The 27,560-nt window shown below is 37.0% G+C and overlaps 1 protein-coding gene across 1 annotated transcript in view; it reads left to right on the forward strand.

Annotated features, from left to right (window-relative positions):
* spred2b (sprouty related EVH1 domain containing 2b) overlaps positions 1-24,744 on the forward strand; it is a 40,437-nt gene extending 15,693 nt beyond the window's left edge. Inside the window, exons 2-6 of the mRNA XM_059566770.1 lie at positions 7,767-7,944; positions 8,170-8,338; positions 13,057-13,121; positions 22,054-22,194; positions 23,002-24,744. Of these exons, the coding sequence (XP_059422753.1) occupies positions 7,767-7,944; positions 8,170-8,338; positions 13,057-13,121; positions 22,054-22,194; positions 23,002-23,655 (1,207 nt within the window). The 3' untranslated portion in view covers positions 23,656-24,744. The remainder of the gene's footprint in view (positions 1-7,766; positions 7,945-8,169; positions 8,339-13,056; positions 13,122-22,053; positions 22,195-23,001) is intronic.
* The last annotated feature ends 2,816 nt before the right edge of the window (positions 24,745-27,560 follow it).

The raw sequence follows: 27,560 nt of genomic DNA on the forward strand, positions 1-27,560 counted from the left end.
TAAATTATATGTTGTCTAAAATAAAAAAATACATTTTTAGGACCACTACAATTTTATTATTTTCATTATTTACATGCCAATTAAGCCCCAATATATATATATATATATATATATAATATATACATATATATATATATATATATATATATATATAGTAACAAATTAAAACTTCCTAATCATCGGAAAGAAGGAAGCGGGAACTGGCATATATATATAAAAATACACATTCCAATTAAAAAATATATATATTTCTTTGCTTTACAACAAGTAAAGATGTTTAATTTTCATAAAAAAAATCTTAATTTGATATGATACATCAGTTTAATACTGTAACTAAATAAAAAATATCGAAAATAAAATATGGATTAGATGAAAAATCTAAACTAAAATTTAGATGAAAATAAAAATGTGAAATTAAATGAAAACTAAAAATAAAATATAAGAATAGAAGATTCATTTAAAAATATTATTGTACTGTACACTGTAAAAAGTTTAACTATTATTTACTCAATTTTATTGGTGAAACATTTTTACACTCAAAACAATTGAGTAAATTTTAAAGCTGTGAAATCAATGAAATATACTGTATGAATTGAGTAAATGCAAGTAAAAAAATTAAGTAAATCTGAGTAACTGCATCTGGTACATTAACAAATAATATTGAGTAGAAATAATTGAACATTTAAACATTTAAAAACAATATTTATGAGTAATATTAACTGTTTTTATTAATGAGTAATATTAACTTTTTATTTTCTCTAAACCTTTGTAAAATAGTACTCCACACAATCACCAGTATACATGACATTGGCCTTTATTGTTAATGAGTACAGCAATACAGCACATTTTACACTGTATACAATATTGCCTACATTTAAACTCATTTAACAAACATTTTATAAGTAAAAATTAAATATTTAAAAATTCAGGTAGCCTAATTCAAGTGTAATCAAATCAACCCAATATCCACCGGATCAGCGCTGGTCCTTGTGCCGGAGACGGACTCGCCTCTGCGGGTGAACTTTGAACTTCATACCGCCATCCTACGTTTCACTCACAGCTGATAGATACTGCAAGTGACTGACATAACCTGCCAATAAACAAACAGTGACAGTTCTGAGGACATTTTATCATCCAAATGATAATAATTATATTTATTATCATTAGGAATGAAGTCATGTGTTTAGTGTTGTCACGGTACCAAAATTTCAGTATTCGGTACGATACCAGTGAAAATCCACGGTTCTCGGTACCAATTTCGGTACCAAAGCAAAACACAAAAATATGCTAATTAAAAAAAAAAAAACTTTTTATCACTAAAAATAAAACCAATGCCATTCTTTATACTTATTTACAATTGTGTTTAAAGTTCTTCTACAAGTAATATAATTATGAAAATCAGTAAACAAGTTTCACCCAAATTTAATTTGTCTTTTAATTTATGAAATTTAAACATTTTATTTTTTGGTAAATAAAGGGGATTTGCTATTAAAATTAAAACATGGAAGACATGTGTGATTAATTTTTAATTAACAGTAGTAGCAGTATCACATACGTTTTACAAAATAATAGTAATATTTCTAGCACAATGCCTTTATGTAAAAATGAATTTGTAATGAATGCATATTTGTCATTTATCTGAACTTAAGACTGGTGGTGATGCTTAAGACATTTTTGTTCATTGAGGGTTTCTGTAAAAAAAAATAGTAATAGATCATAATAATTATTATTAAAAGATAATAATACTACTAATTCTACTACCATACTAACAATATACAATGCACTATGGATTGATGAGCTGCTGGGTTCATGAATATTAATCACGTTGTCTGCGTTCAGTCGAACTGATTTGCTGAAATCAAAACAGGGACGGTAATAGATCAGCGCCAGCCAATGAAATTGCCATTTGCGCATTAGCTCCGCCCACTACCGGAGAAACCGGCATATCTTCTGCTTGTTCGAAAACATGAATAATTCTAAATGAACTACATTATTTTGACAGGAGAAGACAACAAAGAATATAGTTTACATGTAGCATGTCGATTCAGCGTGGTAAGACTCTCACTCTCTCTCTTTGTATGTGTGAGAAACAGAGCTATCAGCAAAGCGACGGCGAGTCGTGCCTCTTCACACAAAGTTAACAGTTCGGCAAATACCATAGACAGTAAAAGAGTCAAATACAGGTGTACTGTGCGTCCATTGAGATGAATTGAAAAGTACAGATCGCTTGATGGAGAGAGAACTCTGAAGCGCTCAGTCAGTGTTCAGCGAGTGAAAATATATCTGCGTCAATCTTATAATAGCCTCGAACACACACACACACACTGGCGAGTAAAATCTAAGAATTTATTAGCCAATGGCTAACAATAGACATCATTTACTCGCCTTAGTAAATTTTATTCACATATGCGAGTGATTTACTCGCAATGTAGAGGCTGTTTTGACGGTTTTCCGTGAATACATTTAAATTGACACTGGTTTTACTTAAATGAAACCGTAAAATGCTTGTGAAGTGACTGGTGATGTTGTATGTCCTCATTACTGCAAGCGTCATGCGCTTCAGTCTATATAGTAAACAAACCATTCATTCATTCACACAGAGACGTGCAGAGCATGCAGGATGCAGATTTCAACCAACTTTTGCGGCTTAACATTTACAGATACTGGTCCATATGGAGATTTGATTTGATTAATTTATGCTAACCTTGACAAATTCCGTGACTGTCCATATTAAAATCTAAGTTTCATTTTCATGACTGGATTTTGAGATTCCGTCCGCGTGTTCTGCTTCGCGGAAATCATAGCGCTGTATGCATCCAGAACCGGGTTTGAACGGGTCCTCGGTACTACCGGTACTTAAAGAAACCTGGTACCGTGACATTTTAATTTTTTTAGTACCGACTTGGTACCGAGGTCCCGGGTCTTTTGACAACACTACATGTGTTTATGCAAAGCGTTTCAATCATGCAAAAAGACAGGCGCGACTCTCGTTTAGGTGTCGAATTACGCCTCTGTATATTGTTTTGCATTAAATATGATTTAAAGCACAGTAAAGATTTTATAGATAAAATACAACATACACAAACCTGAATTTCACAGAGGAAATGCATCAAATCTGCGACGCTGAGAAGAGAGCTGTTGTCTGGAGACTGGAGAGTTCAAACTGCCCGCTCACTGACTCAACCAGCCGTCGAATGTGGCCACGTCAGAGGGTGGGGGAGGGGTGCATTGTTTTAATTGAGTAAACTTACTCAAATTTTAAGAGTGTGTTAAATATATTAATAATATTGATTTGAATTAAGTAATATTTTTGTTTCTTGAAACAGATCAGTTTAATTCAACATTCTCAAATATTTTGATAGAAATTTCACAAATATATTAAGTATATTATAAAGAAATAATTGGTTAGTCAAATACTAAATAATTTTATTGAAAACAACTTAAATATATCTGTAAATTTTAGATAAAATGAACTGTTGGATTTTTACTCAATTATTTTGGTATGTTTAACTCAAACAATCAAGTACACGATATTAAGAGATTTTATTAAGTTAATAAAGTTAAAAATTTCTGTAATATTTACTAAGCCACAGAATTATTTTTTACAGTGTAATAGTACTTAAAGAATACTAAGATAATGATGTTACATTATACATACATTTTTATTGTGGTTTTGAGGTGGTATATGACCATGACAAGTTCTTGAAAGATTACAAATCTGTATCATATCCGCATGCTGTGTGCTTTGATCAGACAAAATCTCCATGTGTCTGTTCAGGTATAGTTTGACACCTTTTGTCCCCAGACACCAGACGGGGCATGAAGGACGTGTGGTGTGAAACTGTGAATCCCACCGACAGCTGCAGCTTAGAGAGGAGTCACCAGCCCTCCACTTGTTCAATTATGAAAAACACCTAGTTTTATTAGGAGTTACATTTGATTTGATTTTAATTAGTCGCTGATATTGAATGGCTCTGGCATAGAGTCAGTCCCCTGGCCTGGCTCTCTTAGTGTAAGTACATTAGACGCTGCTGCTCCCACAGGACTTCCTCCCTCATTAATTCTAATCTCACAGACAGCATTTCTCTGTTTCTTTCCACTGGAGGAGCCACATCTACATAGGCTCAATCACTGTGTATACTAATTACAAATGGATGATGGTGTTACCATCATGGCAGCTGCTGTCTATGCCATGGCTCTGTGTTTTGTAGATCATGTTGTATTCTCTTTCATTAGACAGAATCTGCTTGGATTGTTACAAACGAGTGCATTAACTCCTCATCTGTACACGCTGTCTTTGAAATAGGAATTGTTGCCACATTTCTTGTTAACATATTTCATTTATCGCCGTCTCATTTGTATTTGGACATAAATGGAGATGGCTCCAGATCGGCAATATATTATTTGGTTTCCCAACAAGGTACATCGCCCAACACAAAATCAGTTGCTGAATGCATTTTCCTGCGCTCAAACCCTGCCAATCTAAAGGAAACGCTGTGTATGGCGTTTGCGGCAATTTGTAAATTACCATAGACTTAAAATATAAATAAAACAAATTGCAAATATTACTGTTATTACACTTGAATACAAAACAAGTGTCCGTAGAGTGCGTTACGTCACGTTTAATACCGCCGGTGGCAGTAGATAGTGACGCGATTGTCATGGGGACCGTCACTTCCCTAATAGTTAATCGTGCAATGATTTAGCCTGCTTTTTTCCCCCTGCATGCCATGTGCGGAGCTCCATAGAAAAATGTTGTTGACCACATAGTTGACGGTAGCCATTGACTTCAGTGGGTCAGTGAGTCAGTGGGTACCAACAACTGTTTGGTTACCAACATTCTTCAGTATATCTTCTTTCATATTCAGAAGAGGTTTGGCACAATTTGAGGGGAAATAAGATGACTTAGATGAACTATCACTTTAAATATCTCTATTAAGAAAGTATATCAAAGTATACAGTCTGATTTTTAGTTAAAATATGTATACTAGTTAGGGATGCACAATCATGATTTTTCTTGGTCGATTCCGATACCCATTTTTTACAAGCAAACTGGCCGATTCCGATACCGATTTCCGATTTTTTTTCTTTAAGCAACAAACAAAAAAGAAGGAAACTATGCATAAACAAGATGTTTATTTGGTATTTAATAGGCCAAACTGGCTTTTGGCTATTGAAAACAATAACCTTAACCATCTGAAATTAATGTCAGTAACTTCACAGTAAGTATACTACATTCAATACAAACACAGATGGTACAGACATCAGCATTTAGCTTTTGTTTTTGAATTGGGTTGAAACTACATAGAACTGGCCTTAAATGAAAAGAATAACTGTAACAATGTGAAGTTAAAGGCAATAACGGCATAGTTCTACAGTCTAAACAACACAGTGAGGTTCGGGTTTGTTCCGATCAGAGCTCGTGAGCGGAGAGCGCATTTCTGAATATCCTGCTCCACTCGCTCATTCCGTGAGGTCGCTCGCTCAACCCAGAATGGCCTGCTGGTTCGAAAATATGCAAGGAGACAATTAATTGTTTAGTAATAAACTGGTGTTTTCTGTGATGAAGAGGAAGTTGACGATGCGGACTCGCCATGAACGCCAGAGAGAAATGCACATTTCATATGGATTACATAACCAGAGAGTAGTATTTATTTTGGTTTGCATATTTTTGTTTAAAAGTAGACATTTCAAGCTTTCTGTAATATATAGCCTATATTTCTCAAATCTGTGAGGCACACGCTGAGTTTCGGTGCCCTCCAGTTCACATGCAATGCAAGTGATCGTGTCGGCGCCTCATTAAATTGTCTACTATATATTTGCTTCTTATTTATTAAATACGGGCAATTGATTGATAAAACAGTGATCAAAATTAAGATACAATTTATACAAAACGAAAATCTTTTAAAAAGAGTTTTCTATAAAACAAAACTTAATGAAGTCGCCATCGTGTGGCTTTTCTTTCCTACTGGCTATTTATGGGTCCGTAGTTTGAGGGCTTAATGTAGAGTGTGAGCGTTCACACTTACACGAGGCCCTTTCCTTCCTCTGGCCCAAGCTATTGATTTGGTTGCTCTCTGCTCTTGAGACATGCCCTCACCTCCTCGACCGTCCTCTCTCCAGCGCTGGTTAATTATTGAACACGGCAGCTCAGGTTACCATATAAGGCTGACTGCTGGCTTTCATCGCATTGCAGAGGAAGAACGGTTGAGTTAGTTTGAAAGGAAACCTGGCTCAAGCTCTGGACTAGTCTGAGTGCAGATGCCTCTAGGGAGGACTTTTTAAAATGTGATTTTAATTTTGCTTTCTTGTCCTCTGGCCATGTGTAACACTTGTGAATATTGTGAGTTTCTTACTGACAGGCCGTCTTGTTTGGCCTGAGGTGTTGATGCTTGATTTCCCCTTTGGTGTGTCTGACATCACTGTGTGGAGCCGCAGAAGAATGGAAAATATACAGCTGGATTTAGAGTACAACTGGACAGTGAGGCTAAAATGAGATATTTTATTCATTGAAATAAAATGTATTTCAGTAAATGAAGAAAATTACACTACCATTCAAACGTTTAGGGTCAGAATGTTTTTTGCGTACTTTTGAAAGAAATTAATACTTTGTTTTCAGCAAGAAAGCATTAAATTGAATTGTAAATTTGTAAAACAATTCATAATATTTTTTGTTTTAAACAAATGCTGTTCTTTTGAACTTTCAGTTTATCAAAGAAACCAGAGAAATAAGTAGCTCCACAAAATTATTGAGCATCACAAGTATTTTCACCATTGATAATAATAATAAACGTTTCTTGAGCATCAATTCAGCATATTAGTATGATTTCTGAAGGTTCATGTGACACTGAAGACCAGAGTAATTGATTAACAAACAGTTGCTGGTAGCTATTGACTTCCACAGTATTTTTTCTCCATACTATTGAAGTCAATGGCTTTAGCCAATGCTTAAAAACATTCTTCAGAATGTCTTATTTTGTGTTCAACAACTTGAGGGTGAGTAAATGATCACATAGTCTCGCGTAGCCTGAAGGTCTGGAATTCATGGCAGCTTTCATTGGCTAAGTCCCGCCCCTGAGGCCGTTTGACAGACATGTCAAACAACCAGTCACAGTTCGTTTCATTCATTATCACATTTCGAAGTGTGGAAATGTCACCACAATAACAGACCTGTGTGTAAAACTCTTTGACATATTTTAAAGATTCTATGCGCGAACTTTAAATATTTCACATACTTTTGAAAATCCACTGTTAAGTTGATCCTGATAACTGCTTGTTGTCACAGTATGTATTGTCACGGTGGTTTTCTTCTTTCGTGAAAGCGTTTGGCGTCACGGTATCTTTGTTTCCAGGTGGAACGTTAAAGAACAAAACACACACGTCTCACGGAATTCCTGTGAAATTCAACCAATCCGATGACGACTTCGACACTCCTGAAGTGTTTCCACTTTTGTGTCCCATATGCATCAGACGTTTAGCGGTCCTTGGGCGTGACGTCTGAGGCTGAGACTAATGATCACATCATTTTCATTTTGGGTGAACAGCCTCTTTAAAAGAGAGTAAATCTTAAAACTAGTCTTTAAGAAACTTCATGGTAATAAATAGCATTAAAATGGTGATCATTTTTACAGTGTATTGTTTTATCACCAACAAAATTGTTGCAGATACATTGCAAATGTTAGATATATGACCCTAATTTGGATTATGTCCCGCTCGTGTGTCTTTCAAAATTAAACTCTCTCTCTCTTTCTCTATCTCTCTATCAGTGACAGTTACATTGTGCGCGTCAAAGCGGTGGTCATGACCCGAGATGACTCAAGTGGGGGATGGCTGGCACAAGAAGGTGGGGGCCTCAGCAGGGTGGGCGTCTGTAAGGTGATTCCTGCTGAGCTGACCGGCCGCAGCGACTTCCTCATCCATGGCGAGCGGCTCAAAGACAAGCAGGTGTGGCACAAATATTCTTCCTCCCCTGGGGCTTTTTTAGGAAATCAAGCTGATTTGCAACCCGGGGAGTTTTGCATGCTGGGTTCTTTTCCAAGACAAATCTGGTTATGAACCCATTTGTTATGTGATTTGCAAGACTTTCCTCAGGCAGTGACCTCTAGCAGAGCAGAGCAGCGGCAGGCTGTGGGCTCGTCCCTGATATGTCTCACTTGTTTTGGCTGGCAGGTGATTTTGGAATGTTTCGTGAGGAAAGATCTGATCTACACCAAGGCCACGCCCACATTTCACCACTGGAAGGTCGACAACAAAAAATGCGGCCTGACGTTCCATAGCCCCGCCGATGCCCGTGCCTTTGACAGAGGTGTGCGGAAAGCCTTGGAGGACATAACGGAGGGTGAGAACATTTATATTTAGACAAAACACATGTATACAGGCTTAAAAGTGCAATAGAGATTTGTATATATCACTCCTTAAAAAAGATTTACTCCTAAAAAAAAACTTATTTTACTTTTAACAAGTTTCTTTAAAATTCTACACATTCAAATAAGATGAAGACTCTAGTCATGTAAGTTGGGTCCCCCCTCGTGGTGGCAGCTATCTTGAGATCACATGACCTGCTGACTAACTATTCACTTAATTTCGCCCTTATTATTTGTTGGGTTGGGTATAGAGAACTGGTTCTACTTTAGAACCGGTTCCAAAATTCCAAGAACCGTGGATTTGAAAAGACACATTTTGGACATTCTGCTTATTTATTTGTGTGTGCATTTTATTATGATTTTAAACAATTCAAGTGCAAGAAAACCTAAACTAGTTTTCTGTACTGCACACACATCCAAAGCATGTGCACAAATAAAAGTCGCCTCTGAGATCAAGCGCAAACAATTCTGAGTTCAATTTTCTTTTGCGACTTTTTACTTAAACTGACAATGCAGAGAATTATGTCAAAATATCTTTGTGAACAGAGAGTTTTGTTTTAAGTTGAAATAATGCACATGTAACAGTATATTGGCTTTGTGCATTAGGTCTTAAAGTGACAGCAGCCTAATAATACCACTACTGTCTGTCATTAATGTTAATTAAAGAACAATAGAAAAATAAATATCTCACTGATCTTGATTGGAAAACTTAATAAGGGTTTATCTAAATTTTATTTGTAAAAAGAAAACTATGCAGTGGTATTTTACATTTGATTTCACTTTCTGTTCCTGTATTTAATTTTGATATTGCTAATTTGTTTGTTTTTATTTTATTACTGACTGTTTACTTGTCTTTAATAATGTTTGAAATCTATATTAGTTAGTTTAGCTTATTTCTGCTGAAATCTTTTTGTTTTGTAGGCTGTTAAATTTTGTTAATGGTAATCAGCTACAACAGAATATTTTGTAGAAAGACAGCAGAAATATGTTTTTTTTAATACCTTATTGGAATCGAAACTAGGAATTGCTAAAATTTGGTTCCCAGCTCTAGTTATTACACTTTTGTATGTAGAATAAATTAATCATAATAAGTACGATTTGTATGACCAACAATTTTGTGTGTGTACGTGATGCTGCATACGGTTGTGCCGATAGACGATAGAATCATGTATCGACGATAGTCAGAGATATCGACGATAGCAGATGTCTCTGTCGATAGTCAAGACGATATTAGGCTCATTCTCCTATTTATGTGTTTAATAATAGTAATAATAATAACTATTAGGGGTGTAACGGTACGTGTATTCGTACCGGACCGTTTCGGTACAGGGCTTTCGGTACGGTGCACGTGTGTACCGAATGACGGAATGCAATATTTTGTATGCAGAACATAAGTACATTTTCGTGTTTCCAAACGAACATATTAAGTGGCGGAAGTCTCCGCGTTCAGCGCAAATCCCGCCTTGCAGCTGATTCTAAGGTCGGCGACACACTGGATGCGTGGCGCAAGCGTCTCAGCTGCGTGGCGTGTCCGTTTTTAATTCGGCTCCCATGTTAACAGGTTGAGCTTGCAGACTGCCTGTGTGAGACGCACATCTTAGAGCGGCGCGGAAAACGCGTGCATGCTAGAAATAGAACCGACGCCTATTTTTCACGCGACACGCAAGCGTGTTGGAAGCGTTTCCAGGCAAAATAGAATAGGAAAATATGTTTATATGTCATTTTGTACACAAATACATATTAATTCATGACACTTTGATGTTTGAAAGTCTATAGGTTGACATAAATTCAGATATAAATGTAATTTAAAAAATAAATTAATAATTATCGATTTTCAAATATTGCACATGTCAAACATAGTCTTTTTTTGCCGTCAATACTGTTGATGGTGTCCTTTATCAGTAGGCTTTATATTTATGCTCAACATGAAGTATAGATATTTTTGTCATGAAGACAAGATCTTGGTCTGTCGGGGGTCTCCCTGTCACCTACAGCAGCAGGCACGGCACGGTTCTGGTGAAGCAGGCCTACAAGCTGGGATTGGTAATGCTGCACTGTAATCATAGTTATTTATTTATATTTTTCATTATATTTTATTATATGATATTGGTTTGAGACTGAGAGTATTTTATTTAGTGGAGAACTTTGCAGCAGTATTTTATTTCTTATTCTTTTTTTATTTTATATTTATTTTATTAAAAAGTATTTTAAAAAAAAGTGTATAGTAATAAACAACCTGCAGTTTAATGTTTGCATTTCTTTCCCTTACTGTACCAAAAATGAACCGAACCGTGACTTTAAAACCGAGGTACGTACCGAACCGTGATTTTTGCATACCGTTACACCCCTAATAACTATGCATATTTTTATTAGGCGGCTTATTATAATTCGGCTATCAAACTGCCCAGCTATTTCACTTCAGCACCGCATTTCACACACACACACACACACACACACACACACACACACACACACACACACGCACACACTTATGCATGCACGCACGCACGCAAAAGAGGATTAGAGCCTGTAGCTTGTGAAGAAGTTGTCAGTTTTGACTCGGATAACTCGTTAAATCCATGAAATGAAAGAGATAGAAAACGAGGAGTTTTTGTCCCACACATTTAATGGCTGCTACACGGCAGCATAAAGCTGTAATCAGGCCCGACAGGACCCGAGCCCGACAGGTTTCGGCCTGAGCCCGACAAGTACATTTTGATTGACAGCTTTTTAAAAGCCCCAACCCGTTTACAGCCCGACATTATTCAAATGTGCACACACACAGCTCTTTTGCCTTTTGTCAAGAATGAGTCATTTATACATGTTTTAACATAATTTATTCATAACTAACGTACTGTAGACTAGGCCACTTGAAAGTTGGAATAAAGAAATAAAATAAGTCCTCTGTAACATCTTAACATTTCAGCACTATAAATAGACATAGGCTCATTTAGCCTATAAATAAACCAATGCACCAATAAAAATGAGTCTTTTTTAACAAATTAAATTAAATTAAGATACATTTTAAATTAAGATGGGTATTTGGCAATAACGAAATTAAGATAAAGGCTCCGCCGGATTTGCTTCGCCACTAGCAGCTGACATTTAATAAAAGAATAATACCAACATTAGCGTAAATACTCTGTCCACATTATGCATTTAAGACTCAATGAATATTTAGTTATCATTTGAAAAACCTTTACTCACAGAGATTAGGCTAAGCCTACATGTTTTTGTGGAGGAAAATGATTGAATCCACTATAGATGGCTTCAGCGCGTTCCTGCGCTCTCTGATGGTGCGTCATTATTCACTCATTATTCTCATTATAACCACGGTCAAAACTTTTCCACACCTCAGACTTTGCTTTAGTTGCTGGTGCAACCAAAACGTAATCGCCAGAGGCAAGCCTCCGTTTCTCCTACTCAGCATCCATTTTTGCATCTTTCTCGCGCTAATCGAAACACATCACATGACCGCTCGTTTACCTTGCAAACCGGAGCGCGAGCCCGAGCCCGCGTAAGATGATATCCTATCGGGTCCCGTCGGGTTCGGGCAAAGATCTTCAGCTCTACGGCAGCGTGCTCTTCTCAAACATGAGAGATTAACTCTTTCTTGGCTTACAAATAAAGTAAAGACAAAATAATAACAAGGCGGCAGAGCGAATTTATCATCCATACAGTAGTGGTTTTCACGTAGTCCTTCTACGTCATCATCACATATTGGGCGTTATAAGTTAATTGATCAGTCTCTTAAAGGACACACCGCACTATAATGTGATGCATGCAAAATACATAGTTTTGGCCATTACGAAGTCTCCATCCACAAACAGACGTACATCGTCTGCAGATATAAGGTATTTCCTTGCACTTTATATGCCTATATATGTGGAATATTTTAAATGAGCCCTCACTAACTGAGTTTAATGCCACAGTTATGTTAGACTGCATCTCATTCTTGTTTCTGTACGCGCGATATGACAGTTGCGTCCAACTATATATGAACTAGCAATTTTAAAAACAGAATTTTTATATTTAATGTTATTTTATCAGTATGTTTGAAAGTATATTTTTTCAATTATTGGTGATTCCATAAGGCTCTCTCTTACGCACCTGTGCGGTTTAAAACACCAAATAGTTATGCTATGACAAGAATAAAGAGTCTCTCTCTTGCTCCACCCATGCGTGATAATATGGTGCATCGTCAATCTTAGGCTGACGATATAACGATTTGAAAAAGGACCATATCGCCCAACACTAATGTTGCATCCACACCAGTAGGTGTCAGTATAAAGTCTAAGAGCACTGTTGTATTAGCTAGAAAGACAACAACATTTAAATATTTAAATCAAACAGGCATGTTTACAACAGCATACTACCAAACTATGTTTACTATTTCAGAAGCACTGTGTTTTTTAGAATGGCAAGTGCAAATATGTATTTCATATTCTTAAATGTGCTGCAGGACTGTAAATGAAGTATAAGCACCTATGTGAAGGGTAGAGAGGACGTATGTTAGTAATGTGTTGCCAGTGATGCACTCTAGGACATCTGGATAGTGTTGTGTTTCATCCATCAATCAATCTTTCACTGTCTCTTTGTCCGTTTCTTTCTCCAACCGCAAATACCACCATTAACTGACAGGATATGTAAAGGTCTGTCAGCTCATGTCTCCTGTTTGTGTGTTTTATTTTAGGCTCCACAACTTCCTCTTCAACACTCCAGAATGAGGCTGAACTTGGGGACGATGATGTGTTCACAGTAAGACCCTTTGTTTTATTACCATTATTTAATGCATCATTATTTTATCAATCGTTGACATATACTTTCCAACATACAAGTGAATTGATCCTATAAAACACAAACAAACAAAAATTCCTAGAGCACCTGAAAATTAATAGAAAAAATAAATTATATTTAGATTTTTTTTTAAATTACATTAGATTTTGTCTCTCAATTTTTTTATATCATAATGTGTCCAGACATTTTTTTTAAATTCCCATTCAGACATTCTGTCTAGTAGGTTTTCATTTAAATAATACAAAAGTTTTATATAATATATTGATTGATTGATCGATTGATTAATTGATTGAACAAATATTAAAGGGAATGCAACAGATACAAATATTATGGGTAAATACTTCAAATTTAATATAATTTAAGTAACATTTTAAATAAATAAAAAATGTAATATATTAAAATCCAGTTTAAAACACATTTGAAATATAGAAACAAATTAATATATTTATTTTCACAATTACAGTAATGAGAATATTTGAATAAGATTTGACGACAAAGTTACAAAAAAAAAAAAAAAAAAAAAAAAAAAACTGGGCTTCCTTTTTTCAGCTAAATTTTCTTTCTTTTAACTAAAATATTATGGAGCCCTGCACAGGACATACAGAGGAAAACAATATATAATAAATATAGTAATTTGTTTCTACGTGTTATTATTATTATTACTTTTTTATTTGTACCTTTGTTTTAGTTAAATCATGGCCACATTATTTTAATTTGTTCCCTCGCATTAATTTAGTTTAATTTAAAATGTAACTAGATTGAGGTAAAAATAATTTTACAACTAGGCCACGATTTGATGAGGACAAGAGAATGAATTAGAGAATTAATTTAGTGAATTTCTAAAGCAATCACAAAGAAATGACAAGTAACACGTTAAATGAAATGCCTGAAGTAATAATAATAATAATAATAATAAAATAGTATTTTCTTGCTCCAAGGACCTTTATTTTATGCATTGTTTTAATCTTGTTTTTTTCACCTTCTGACCCAGACATGTTCTTGACGTGTCATGAATTTTGCCCAAACATATGGGGTGTGTGTGGTTTTGTTTCGTGCTATATGGGCACGTACATTTTCAAAGCAATATTTAGTAACTTCCTCTTCCCTTCAGCTTTCATGTCTGTGGCTTTGGTTTGAGTGTGTGCGCAGCGTCCCAGAAAAGGCCGAGTCCTTGTGATATTTTTCCGCTGCCGTGGAAGAGACGGGCCTTTGTTTTTTGAAGATGGTGGATGCGATAGCAGCGCAGGCAGCTTTCCTGTGGTGCTTTGAGAGCAGGTTGTGCCGACACTTGGCTTTTACCCACTTACTGTCCTTTTGTCACAGTCACAGGAGACCAGGAGCAGCAGGCGGGTCAGGAGACGACTTCCTGCTCTCCCCAGTAAAACTATCATTAGCAGCTGCTTCCTAGCTAACTGCCATCCTGATTTACTGCCGCCCAGGGTGGAAGGAGGGGGGCATGCACAGGGGAAGCCTCATGGCTCCTCTTTCACTCGCTGTCTGTCTCGCTTTCAGGCCAAAGGGGTAGACTGCTAAGCCAAGGACCCCGAGCTTGAAAGGAAACTTAATCCAACGCTTGTTTCCATCCTGGAATTTATGCTCTTCACATGCTGTTGTCCCTGCATTCAGAAAGCAGAATGAGATTTACTTTTGTGGGACACACGGGCGTTGTGAAGCGAGTGGACGCACACTTTCACGTGAGGTCATTGGCTCAGAGTTGTTGGTGTTGGTGACCTTTCCATTTATTGCTGTGTGAGGCAAGTGGCCGCAGACAGCAGAAATGCGGGTCTGAATTTACAGCTCGGGAGGTTATGTCGAGGGGAGTTGTTCCTCTGCTGGGATGTGTATTCCTCCTGATGGTTCCTCGTGAGCTAACCTATACTTAACCTCAGCTCGATTTAGCTCATTCAGATCAGGGAAAGGACTCGCTCTGTGTCTCTGAACGCCGGGCATTTAGCAGGGTGTGTCGCTTTGAGACGCCTGGTTTTGGGACGCTTGTCCTTACACAACACCTCAGTCTAGAACTGATCAGAAAGTTCACTTTTCTTACTTTTAAAGAAGTAATTTCGAGTTTTTATTTTTATTTTAAAAGGAAGAATATTCATTTTTTTATGCACCAACGCACACACATAGGTTTGCACCAAAAACATACATATATAATACACAGTATTACATGAATAATACAGCATTAAATAGAAATTATTGCTGTATTGATTCATTTTACTTTACCAGCAAATAAAGAGCTGATATGGGGAAAAATAATACTTTTACACCTCATGGTTTTATAGAAATTATTTTTAGACACGTCTTTTATATTTATTTATTGTATAACATGTGCTTGAGAAGCCAACATACTGGTGTTTTTAAAAAAAAATAATAATAAATTAAGTCGTAAAGGACGAATATTTTATTATTTTTAATTTTATGCACCAGTGTAACTATACACACATATACAATACATAGTATTACATTTATAATACAGCATTAAATGTAATGGAAATGATTGCAGTATTGATTCATTGTATTTCACCAAAAGAAAAGTAAAGATAATGAACAAAAGAATGAACGAAAAGAGGAATGTGAATACTGGATGTATTAAACAGTATTAGACAGAATACTTTTTAAACACATTACTTTTCTATTTATTTATTCTATTATGTAAGCTTGAGAAGGCCAACATCTTTTTTTTTTTTTGAGACTTAAAAAGTTTCTGATTTATTTTTTCTAGCTGATCCCAAAAGCAGAAAATGTTAAATTATAGAATTGAAAAACAACAACAACAAATTATTTTTTTAAATTTAAAATAAATGTATACACCAATGTACCTATAATTACTGTTATTTTTGTACATCATCATGATTTCATATTAATTATTATTTGTAAACGTTACTTTTCTATTTATTTATTGTATTATACTGTACATGCTTGAATTTTCTTTTGAGACTAAAATTGCTTTTTTTTTTTTTTAAACTGATCTCACTTTCAGAAGCAGAATTCCAAAGATGCCAAAATTCCATGTGCTTACAGTGATGGACTGTGTAAGAGTAGTGAGCACTAAGTGATTCATGAGCTCCACAGGTCATAATGCTGACATAAACCCATCACAGCATCACCCTACACCATGATACAAGCAGCGCTCCCTGATGATGCTCAAAAAAGAGTTATCAGTTAAGAACAATGAGTGTTTTGTTTGGGGTTTTTTCAGCCAATCTGGGTGTCCTCATCATTTTACACACAGAATGGAACTGGTCAAATCAGCAAGAAAGAATGATGATGACCAAGGTTGATTTTGATGGACCGCAAATCTGAATAGTCAACATAATGTTCATTTGTTAGCTTAATAACAAAGAACTTTATGCTATACGTAGCATGTAAATGTATAGGTACCAATATATGACCAAAACACACAACAAAAGGAAACTAAAATTAAAATAAATATCCTTTCTTCTGTGGAGCACAAAAGGAAATAGTTCATCTCCAAACCACTAAGACAGTCTTGTCAAGCAAGTTTGTCATGACAATACTTTTAGTGAACAAATCTTTTCATAAAGATATAGTACAACATGTAAACAAGTTATATGTGCTACATTCTTTTTTAGTTTAGTTATCTGAGCTATTCGTATAAATGCCTTGTTTCAGGTGTGTGTCTGACTTCCAGAATGCAAGAATAGACGCTTTACTGTACACTTTAATAAAGTAAGGTAGGGTTCCAGACTATTTTGGTTGTGTGTGTGTTGTGTGACAAAAAACAACTTCCTGTGCAGAAGTCAGGATAAGGCTTTGCTGTATTCGCTTGTTAAGTCTGACGTCACGTAGCAGCGCTTCCGTGTCCAAACGCTCCATCAGTTACCACGAGAAAACAACAAAAGTTGCTAATATAAACTCACAATGTGATAGAATAATAGCGAAAAGGTTATAATCTTAACCTTTAACTCCATACCGAAGTCCCAGATAGCCAGACAATGAAAATATAAATATAAAAATATTTATATAAAAATTATTTGTGTTTGGGATGCTGTGATCATGGAGACTGTAGTGTATGCCGTACGTTTGAAAGCGTTTAGCTTAAATTATTAATATGAAAAAACAGTGCTCATAAACGGCTGCTGAGGTCGTATTCTTAAGTGAAGCGAGTTGAGGCTTGGACCCGGAAACAGCGCTTCTTACGTCATCACTTAACAACAGGATAGAGAGCTCCCAGCCAAGGCCCTGGAGGATGCTCAGAGGAAGTGGGATGTGGAAGACCAACAGTTCTGGGAAGAGGGAAAAAAAATAAGGTGGAAAGAATCAATGCTCCTTTATGCAAGAGGTATAGAAGCTTTATTTCATTATCGTCTCCAGTCCTTCGCAGCACTGGGCATCTGTGTGTGGAGTATGTGTGCGCAAAGGATCGCAGCACTATTCACAGCAGTGGAAAAGATACCGGTGGCCATCCACTCTGCCCTGCCTCAACCTAAAGGTGGCTAATTATGGGCAATTTGACTTGGAACTCAATTAGTTCCAGCACATTTTTCACTCCCTAGTTTGTCTTATTGAAGAATTATAATTGACAACACCATAAAAACCTTGTTGTCAGTGGTTTGAAGCCCTATAGAGAATAAAAAACCCTTTCCAGATAGCATCAGTCATGCACGTAGCTGAGGACACGCTTACTGTATATCCAGGTGTTTGGAGCGATCAAACCTAATTGCTTGCAGCAGAAGAGCTTTTGATGGACTGCAAAATCCTCAGACCTAAAATGCTAACTGCTAACCTGTAAAGCATGCAGCCCTCAAGACACGTTCATCTGTCTCGGCAAACAGCTATCTGAAGACCTTCAAGATCCCCATTTAGTCCTGCCATAGTTTCAAACTCCTTTAAACTATTTGGCCAAATTTTGTTCAACATGATGACACACCAGCTTGTGCTTCAACTTCTTGATAGAATATGGTTGCATCACACACATAAAGAGAATCTTTACAGATTGTCACCTCTCAAAACACTCAAAAAATTGTGGCTTATCACACACTACAAGATATTGAGATTATGATCATGCCTCACGTGATCTCTGTTCTTCAGTGGGAACTGGAGGTGAGATTTATATGCCAGTTTTAATATCTGTTAACCGTAGTATGCTAGCTAACATTAGCCTTAAGGGCAAAAATGATTACTCTTGATTATCAATACCATTAGCACATTAGCTTAAAGAGCTAGCGGTATGCTCAAAACTGAGGGGATTTCTCCCAAGCTCTTCTCTTTTTCCATACACTTGTGGTATGTACGTGATACAGGTAGTCGTGTTGTTGTCATACTTCCACAAGCCATTCCTCCATCTCCATTGTCCAACAGACCTATACGGCAGCTTGTTTTGCAGTTGCTGTTTCAAAACTTTACTCATTCAACTCTGTCTCCTTGTAGACTTGTCTCTCATTGGCTACTGTGAAAGTACTGATGCAATCATAGTCATAATCATTCTGATTTAAAATCCTTCCGATCAGCTCTCAGACACATTGGGGCCACTCCGATAATGTTGATATTATCGAGGTGGCCCCAATGTGTCTCGGGAGGCTTTCAGATTCAGTCTGAAAATTGGCCAAACATCGAACCAACCGAGGTCCTGGAAAATATGTTTTCTCTGATTGTCGGCAGGAGTAATTTGGGGATAATCCAGTCCAAAACTCCTGTAGTCTGAGCCCAGCCTTAACATACAGTCAAACACATAGCCTTTCAAAGTGTACTCAATGTGATAGCATGAAAAAAACCCTAATGTTCACACAAAGACAGAAGTATATGGTGGACTTGAAAGTCAAGCAATAGGTAAAAAAATACCCTTTCACTTATGAAGGGACCCACAATATCTTAGACACTTGGAGGTGGGCTCACAACAACCCAGAAAACCCCACAACCCCATAGCATCATGCTAAAAACACATAACTTCTTAGCAACCTTCTTTAAATATATCCAGGCAAGCTTCCATGACACCATTGCATCAATGTAGCAAATTTTGCATGAACAAAAATCACATGTTTCCTTCAAAAAATAAAAATAGAAAATATTAGCTTTTCTTTATACTGTCTTTACTAAAATTCAGTTTTTGTTGTTGCTTATGTAGGCATTGGTCCTTTCAATATGTTGTTGATGGCTTACATTACTGTTACTGACCTCTGTACTGAGTTGTGGACTATATACAGGTCTGGTTTTGACCGCTGCTTCTATATTTTGTGCTCTTCATGCTGGTTCTCTCTCAGCAGGTCCTATGGGGCCACATTATGCTATATCCAGTTATAGCCAGTTTATTGCTCCCACAGTTCTGGCCTGCCCATTTTGGATTGGTCTGTTGTGGTTTCGTGCCACAGGGTGGCCAGCCTAGTACTTAATGAAGGGGGGCTCATTTGTGGAATTACCCAAAAGACTTCAGGTCTCCAAAGCTTTTGACCCCCTCCCCTCATTATCTCCCCACCCTCTCCTACTGCGCCACTGATTGCGTGTCATTAATGGGCCAGCATCGGCTCTGCTGCTGAGGTATGCCTTTGAATCAGTGTTTGTGCCACATGTGGCTTTGAACTCTCTTGTTATCGCTACACACATTAGAGATTTTCGATAAGAATGCTGATTTTGTGTTGGGGTTGGCCATTTATTTGTGGTGTGCAATTTTTGGTACATTTTTGGTGCTTTGTTTCAAAAACTAGTGAACTGCCTATAGAGTCATTTTACAGTATCATAGACATGTTTCTGTGATAAAAAACAGTTTGTAAAAGCATGTTGAATGATAATGCTGCCTACTGAAGCCCAAAGTACACTTACGTTTTCACGAGTATGCAAGGGTTTGCGCACATTATGCGTGACAACAAATTTCGTCACCAGAATAGTACGCACACTTTCTGATTTTTGTAACTGTAACCACAGGTCGCACTTGCGCTTTGATTTGATTTCGCACTAATCAGTTCTTCCGCAAGGTGGCAACAATAGCCTGAGTCATTGTTTCAATTTGTTCATTACAAATTGTTCATGAATTTATTTTTAACACTGCACCCCCATTTTTCCTGGGCAACACGCCAAGGGGGGGCTGCAGCACCCTCAGCACCCCTACTTCCCACAGTAATGTAAACCATCACTGTAATAACATATATGTTGGTTCTGTTCATGCTAAGCTGCATGGATGTGCAGGGAGTTTTTCCCCAGAACAGAACCATCCCACCAATCCGAACTGTATGCTAATTGTCAATCATCTTTGACGATAGTGGTCCTGATAGATCATAGGCCTTTAGGTTTAATTTGGTTCTGATGCTGCGTCAGAAGACAGCTGCCCATGTAGGCGGTAGACTGCAAGGCAGCTCACTAGTTTTTTTTATATCTATTTTAACCTCATACTACTTGAGTACTTTGGCCCAGAGTTTTTTAGATCTGCAGTGTAAACATCTGAAAAGGTCTGTGTTTTTAATTTTCTCCAGCTATCCTCCTAAACATATTTTTAAGTCATGTCGGCTCAGGCTTTCTTGGCAGTGCTTTGAGGGACGCCTCTATTATTTTTGGCCAGCAGTTCTGAGGTCTTTGTATGAAGGAGAAACCAAGGCCTGGCCAGGCTGGACTCAGAAAGAGAGAGAGAGCTCGGGTCAGGGTGCAGGGACATGGCCAGCCACCGGAGACTCCTGTTCCTCTCGCCTAGCTGGAGTTTAGCCTCAAACATTGAAAACTCAGCTTGAGTGGCACAACATTATCAGATGCCAGTGATCTAACAGTGGTTGGATTCTACAGACCCCATGAATGGCTTTATAAACATGGGTTATCAAAGTAGAATCTCTCTCACTCTCAGCTGCTCTCATTGCAAGCCACCATTATGCATATTTAATTGCTTATCATCCATATATTTATTTGGCATATTTTATATAAAGTCAAATTGAAATACAGTCTCTCTCACACACTTTTAGCTACACCAAAATAAGACTGGAAGTGTGTGTGTGTGTGTGTGTGTGTGTGTGTGTGTGTGTGTGTGCGCGTGTTTATGCTCACACTTCACTTGGCAGGTGGATGTTGAAGGCATCCGGTTCAGCCAAAGGAAGGATCTCGTCCAGACTCTCTGCCACTAATCATTTCCCAGCCGCCCTGCCTGTCTGTCGTTCTGTCTTTCTATATATTCCACCTACACAGGCAGCTGTCTGACTGCACCATTCTTATGTTTTGTGTTTAAGGACTAGACTGGAAACTTTTTTTGCTGGAGCTCATTCAGACAGAGAGCTAAAATCCTGCATTTCTGTTCATACATTTTTATACATTTCCATTGACCTCTTCTGACAGACTGTTTCAGAGTCTCAGTTTTACTCCTACACAATGTGTAATATATTATACATTAGATACATTTTTGTCGCTCACTTCAGCAGTACCTTTTTGTCCTCAGTAGCATTGATTGATTTTGATATGTATGGCACAAGCACCGAGGTGTCCTGTAGGTCTCTCTGGTGATGTTATGGACCAGAGCTGTTAGTTGTGTGTGTGATGGCCTGTATCCCAGCATGCTGGAAGCATTTTGAGTTCCTCTAATAACAGGGAGACTTCAGAGATTTTTACAGATCCTGCGGCCTGGGGCCTGATTTTTATTTATTTATTTTTTTAAATTGCACATTGAAGTTTAGCCACGTCACGTCGGATTGACTGCACTGATGTCTGCGTGTGTGTTTATGTGCAGTGTATGGCCGTGTGTGTGGTGTATTAATGTGTAGCTGTGAATCAATGCCAGGTACCCATGACATCATGGAAAACCGCATTTACTCTGCAAAACACCTGTCTGTGATCGGGATTGTCTTTTTGTCTTAAAATTTCCTGGACAGTACATGTACTGGTTTCAACACTGTTCATTCATTTGTGAATGTCTGTAGGTCGTTTGAGACTGAGTTTGTCTTTTTTCTCTTTTGTTGTTCAGACTGCCACCGACAGCTCCTCAAACTCATCTCAAAAGAAGGAGATCTCTACACAGCTAGTGGCCACCTCCACCTTCTACGAGCCTCATCTACATCGCTGTATTCTGCAATACAGACCACCTGAGCGCTACAGCCTAGATCAGGTGCGATAGGTGGAGGCGCATCTAGGAGCCTAGTCAATATTTGCATGAATTAATGAATATTCATACATCATCTAGATCAGGGATACTGAAATGTCATAGCTCAGAGGTTTTTTTTTAAAGAAATTGATAGTTTTATTCAGCAATGATGTATTAAATTGATCAAAAGTGACGGTAAATATATTTATATTGTTACTGAGGACTTCTATTTCAAATGTATCTATGGAAGAAGTTGAAAGTCTGGTAGTGTGTGATTCTGATTCAAATTTTAAAAGCGGTGTAGCGTATTCTAGCCTTAAATCAGATTTAGTGCTGGCATACAATTAATCACGATTAACTGCATTCCTAAACAAAAGTTTTTGTTTACATAACATGTGTACTGTTTATATTTATTATGTATGTCTAAATACACACATGTGCATGTATAAATTTAAGAAAAATATGTCATGTTTATATATTAAATACATTTATATATAATATAAATTCTGTGTATATATATACTGTGGTTCCACTATATTTTTTGTTGATGAAAATACTAGTGGTCTAAGACTTTTGCACTGCACTGTACATAATAATCATACATAGTACACACACACATATTATGTGAACAAAAACTTTTATTTTTGATGCGATTAATCGCGATTAATCGTTTGACAGCACTAATCAGATTACGTAACGAGTAAAACATTTAAATAACATTTTCGAATAAGTGACACAATCCAATATTGTGGGAGAATAAAAAGAGCTACGTTCTGTGATCTTACAGACACAGTCGTCACTTTTTTGCTCTTGTTTTCTCTTGCCTCTCAGAAGTTCTCCAGGAACCCCTTCCCGTTTGAGGACGAGGAGATTGTCCGAATCAACCCCCGGGAGCGCTGGCTGATCACAGGCTACGAGGACTACAGATACGCCGCCGTGCCAGAAAAGTTCACCCAACACGAGGACTCGGACTCATACGTTCACATCGCTAAGAACGAACCCTTAAAGCATGACTACAGCTACCCCTACGTGCCCAGCTCCGACTTCAGCCAGTGCGACCTCAAGAGCCACTGCGGAGGCGTAGTGGCTACCCAGCCGCGGGCGATCAAGCTCAAAGGCAAGCGAAGGAAAGAGGACGGAGAGCGATCGCGCTGCGTCTACTGTCGGGACATGTTCAACCATGAGGAGAACCGGCGCGGGCAGTGCCACGATGCCCCTGACCCCATCCGGACCTGCATCCACCGGGTCAGCTTCATGTGGTGCGCCGACAGCATGCTCTACCACTGCATGTCCGACCCGGAGGGAGAGTACTCGGACCCGTGCTCGTGCGACTCCAGCGAGGAGCGTTTCTGTCTTCGCTGGACGGCCCTGCTGGGTCTGTCGCTGTTGGCGCCTTGTCTGTGCTGCTACCCACCGCTACATGGGTGCCACCGCTGCGGTGTGGCCTGCGGTTGCTGTGGAGGGAAGCACAAGGCCGTCGGCTGAATGAACCCTAAACACACCCCTCAGGACGCTAGCACTGAGGAGGGCAGGAGCGGACTGTCCTGTACTTTACATTCTCTCCTGGCTCCAGAAAACAGTTGGTGCGTTGAAAACGTTCTCTTTTAGTTGTTTTTATAAATATGAAAGTATATATATGTGTATGTTCTTTTCTTTCCTTTTTGTTATGGATGCTTCTCTCAGTTCCTCGGCTCTCCTGGAGCCCTCATGTCATGCATTACTTATGCAGGTACTTTATATTTTTTACACTGATTTGACTTTTCAAGAACTTGAATCGCTTGTTGTTTACGGCGCGCAGTCGTTTGGGTGTCGTTTCTTCCTGAATAGGTTCATACATAAACTGGCATTTATATCCCAAGCCCTTTAACCGTTCAGAACAATAACAGTGAGATTAGCTCGAGACACTAAACCTGTAGTCGGAAGCGTCCGTTTGTAGTGCGATTGTGGGAGAGCGTGTCGATGCATGCATGCGTGTTGTAAAGGAATGATAACATTGTATCACAGCATAGTATTGTCGTTATTATATTTAAGCCAAATTTACATAAGCTGCATCCAGAGTATATATAAATACTGTATATGTTTCAAATCAAACTATTGTAATCATTTTCGAGAGCCACAGCTGCGCTTCAGACATGGGACATTTTCCTTAGAGTTGACTTCTTTTGGATGCGAGGGTGGCTTTTGAGTCTGATGCATATTTGATATCCAAAGATTATTTTTATCATATTTATTCTCGCAGTTAATCGAATCACCAGCCAAAGGAAGGAAAATAAAAATTGAGAGAGAAATCATCAGACTGTAGGCAAAAAAGCACAGCCATATGGACAAAGAAAGGAGTTTCCAGTGAGCCCACGCCGCTTCACCTGCAAAAAATTAAATCATAATTTTAATTTTTGTCTTGAAAAACATAATCTAAATATCCTCACAACAAATTACTTAAGAAAATATACCTGGATTTGGTAGTGCTATCAAACGATAAATCGTGATTAATCACATTTAAAATAAAAGTTTTTGTTTACATAATATATGTGTGTTTGCTGTGTATATTTAATATGTATATATAAATACACACACACACACACACACACATGCATGTATATATTTAAGAAAAATATGTTATGTTAAAAATATGTTAAAATATTTGTTTATAATATAAATTATTCAATATTAATATAAATATATACATGGAAGATTTTCAAAATAGATACTGTATGTGTGTGTGTGGTTGTGTGTATATATTTACACACAACCACACACACACACATACGGTATATATATATATATATATATATATACACACATATTATGTAGACAAAAACTTTTAGTTTGGAAGTAATTAATCGGTTGACAGCACTAGAATTTGGTTGAATTTGACCTATTTTTTGTTTATTTATTTACAGATTTGTGTTGATTTAAACAAACCTCTCAGTTTTATTAAATTTATACGGAGCCCGGCACATGACATGCAAGAAAAAATAATAAATAAATTGTGCGCACAATTTATTAATTCGTTCCCTCAGTGTACTAAAACATGCACATGATTACTATTTTGTTCCTTCGATTTAAAAATTGTGCGCACAATTTACTAATTCGTTTCCTCAGTGTCCTAAATCTTGCACACAATTACTATTTCGTTCCCTCGATTTACTTTAGGGAAAGAATAAGTAAATCGTGCGCACAATTTTTAAATCAAGGGAACAAAAAGGTAAATGTGTGCAAGCTTTAGTACATCGAGGGAACAAATTAGTAAATCGTGCGCACAATTTTTAAATCAAGGGAACAAAAAGGTAAATGTGTGCAAGCTTTAGTACATCGAGGGAACAAATTAGTAAATCGTGCGCACAATTTTTAAATCAAGGGAACAAAATGGTAATCATGTGCATGTTTTAGTACACTGAGGGAACGAATTAGTAAATCGTGCGCACAACTTTTAAATCAAGGGAACGAAATGGTAAATGTGTGCAAGCTTTAGTACATCGAGGGAACAAATTAGTAAATCGTGCGAACAATTTTTAAATCACGGGAACTAAATAGTAAATCGTGCACATGATTTAGCCTGCTATTTTTTCCTGCATGCCATGTGCTTTGCTTCGTAGATATTTGCTTACAACAAGGAAAAAAACAGTAAACAAGTCGATACAAAATAATAGTTTATGCAGTTTTGCTTCTCATGTAATTTTTGTTTGTTTTATTCAACTGTTGAGATATTTTACTGGAAAACAAGACAAAAATATGAATGAATGAAATTATTTTATACTGTCTATTCGATTTTGTTTATTCCCCGGAGGGAAAACACTAAAGCGCTATATATATATTTTTTCCCCTTATTGACAGATGGCTCATAATTTGTTTCTAGAAAATGGAAGGAATTGTTGTCTCAAAGATGTTTCCAGCCCTGTTCCTGTTCTCTAAGAAAAGCAAAAGGAAACAGAAAAATAAGCTTGATTTTAAGGGTGCTTTATAGAGGGACGTTTGCCAAACCGATCTCCAGTTTCTTCATGACAATAACTTAACGCCTTAATTTTTGAGAGGACATTAAAACGAATCAATGCAGTTCCTCAAAAAAGAGAAAAAAAGTGAAAAGATATTTTTCTAATGTATAAAACCCCAAATGATATGCCTTTCTTTAAAACAAAAAAATGTAAAATTGCTCCAGACATTGCGGGAGTCGAATGGCTCGTATGTGTGGAGTCTTGGACTTCACCTTCCCCTGCTCATGACAAAGTGTGTGTGAGCAGTAAAGAATGTACAGTATATGTGCGTCAGATGCTTCTTCAGTGACAGTGAGAAACTCTTCAAAATAAAGGTTCTTTAATGGTTTGTTGCAGAACCACTTCTCGACAATTTTAAAGGTTCTTTGGAGATCAAAACAAATTCTTGATGTTACGTTATTGGTATAAAGATTCCGTTCGGAATCGCATGCTACTCTCACTATTGCTGCAGTATGTATTATACAATGTTTTTTTATTGTATGCAACATTGATTTGACTTGACCTTCCGTTTTCAGTGTGATTTTCAGGCCTGTTCACGTTACGAATTATAACTATTGTCCACACCATCTGACTCTGATTGTCAGTATTTCTATCACTCTTCAGCTGAACAAAACGGATTTGAAAGAGATTCCAACAATATTGTTCCTCTGTCGTTATATCATTATGGCTGTTGTGAAATTCGCTGTTCACACAGAATGATTTTATACAATGGTTATTAAAACTTTATATAGTACGAATTCTTGATGTGAGCAGGCTTAGAGAGTCAGACACAATTTTGACCATTTCTATTTAGACTCATCATTTGATCGGATTGGAAATAAATATATATTTTACGCAAAATTGGATTGGATTGAAAAACGTTTTATTTAATTATTATTACTTATAGTGTTTCAAAATAATATTTTGTTGTTGTTGAATTAATCATGCAATGTGATGAGGTGATGTGTCACTAACGTGATTTTTGTGGAATTAGATTGTATCCAGCAAAATTACTGTGAATTACTGTGCTGTATACAACATTACATTCAGTTCTGCTAGTGTTCAATTCATCGGTTTTGTGTTTTTGAAGTGCTTCTATTTTGTATTTTTATATGGAAAAAATTTTTCATTACATATTCTGTACACTGTAAAAAAAAAAAAAAAAAAAAAAAAGATCAGTAATTCATTGCAACTTATGTTTTTACATTACCTACGTTATCAAAATAAGCTTTTATGAAATAGTTTTTACGATTTTCAAATCAATGTAATTTATGTTGAAATGAATTAAGTTTTTAAGTTGAAATAGGTGGATTTCTCTTTCTTTTTTTACAGTGCAGAATATGTATTGAAACATTTAAGATTCAGTGCTACTTGTACTTACTATATTCCCCTTGTTTCTTTTCTTTTAACTTTCCCAAA

The sequence above is a fragment of the Carassius carassius genome, chromosome 14 (assembly GCF_963082965.1).
Source record: "Carassius carassius chromosome 14, fCarCar2.1, whole genome shotgun sequence".
NCBI classification, from domain to species: Eukaryota; Metazoa; Chordata; class Actinopteri; order Cypriniformes; family Cyprinidae; genus Carassius; species Carassius carassius.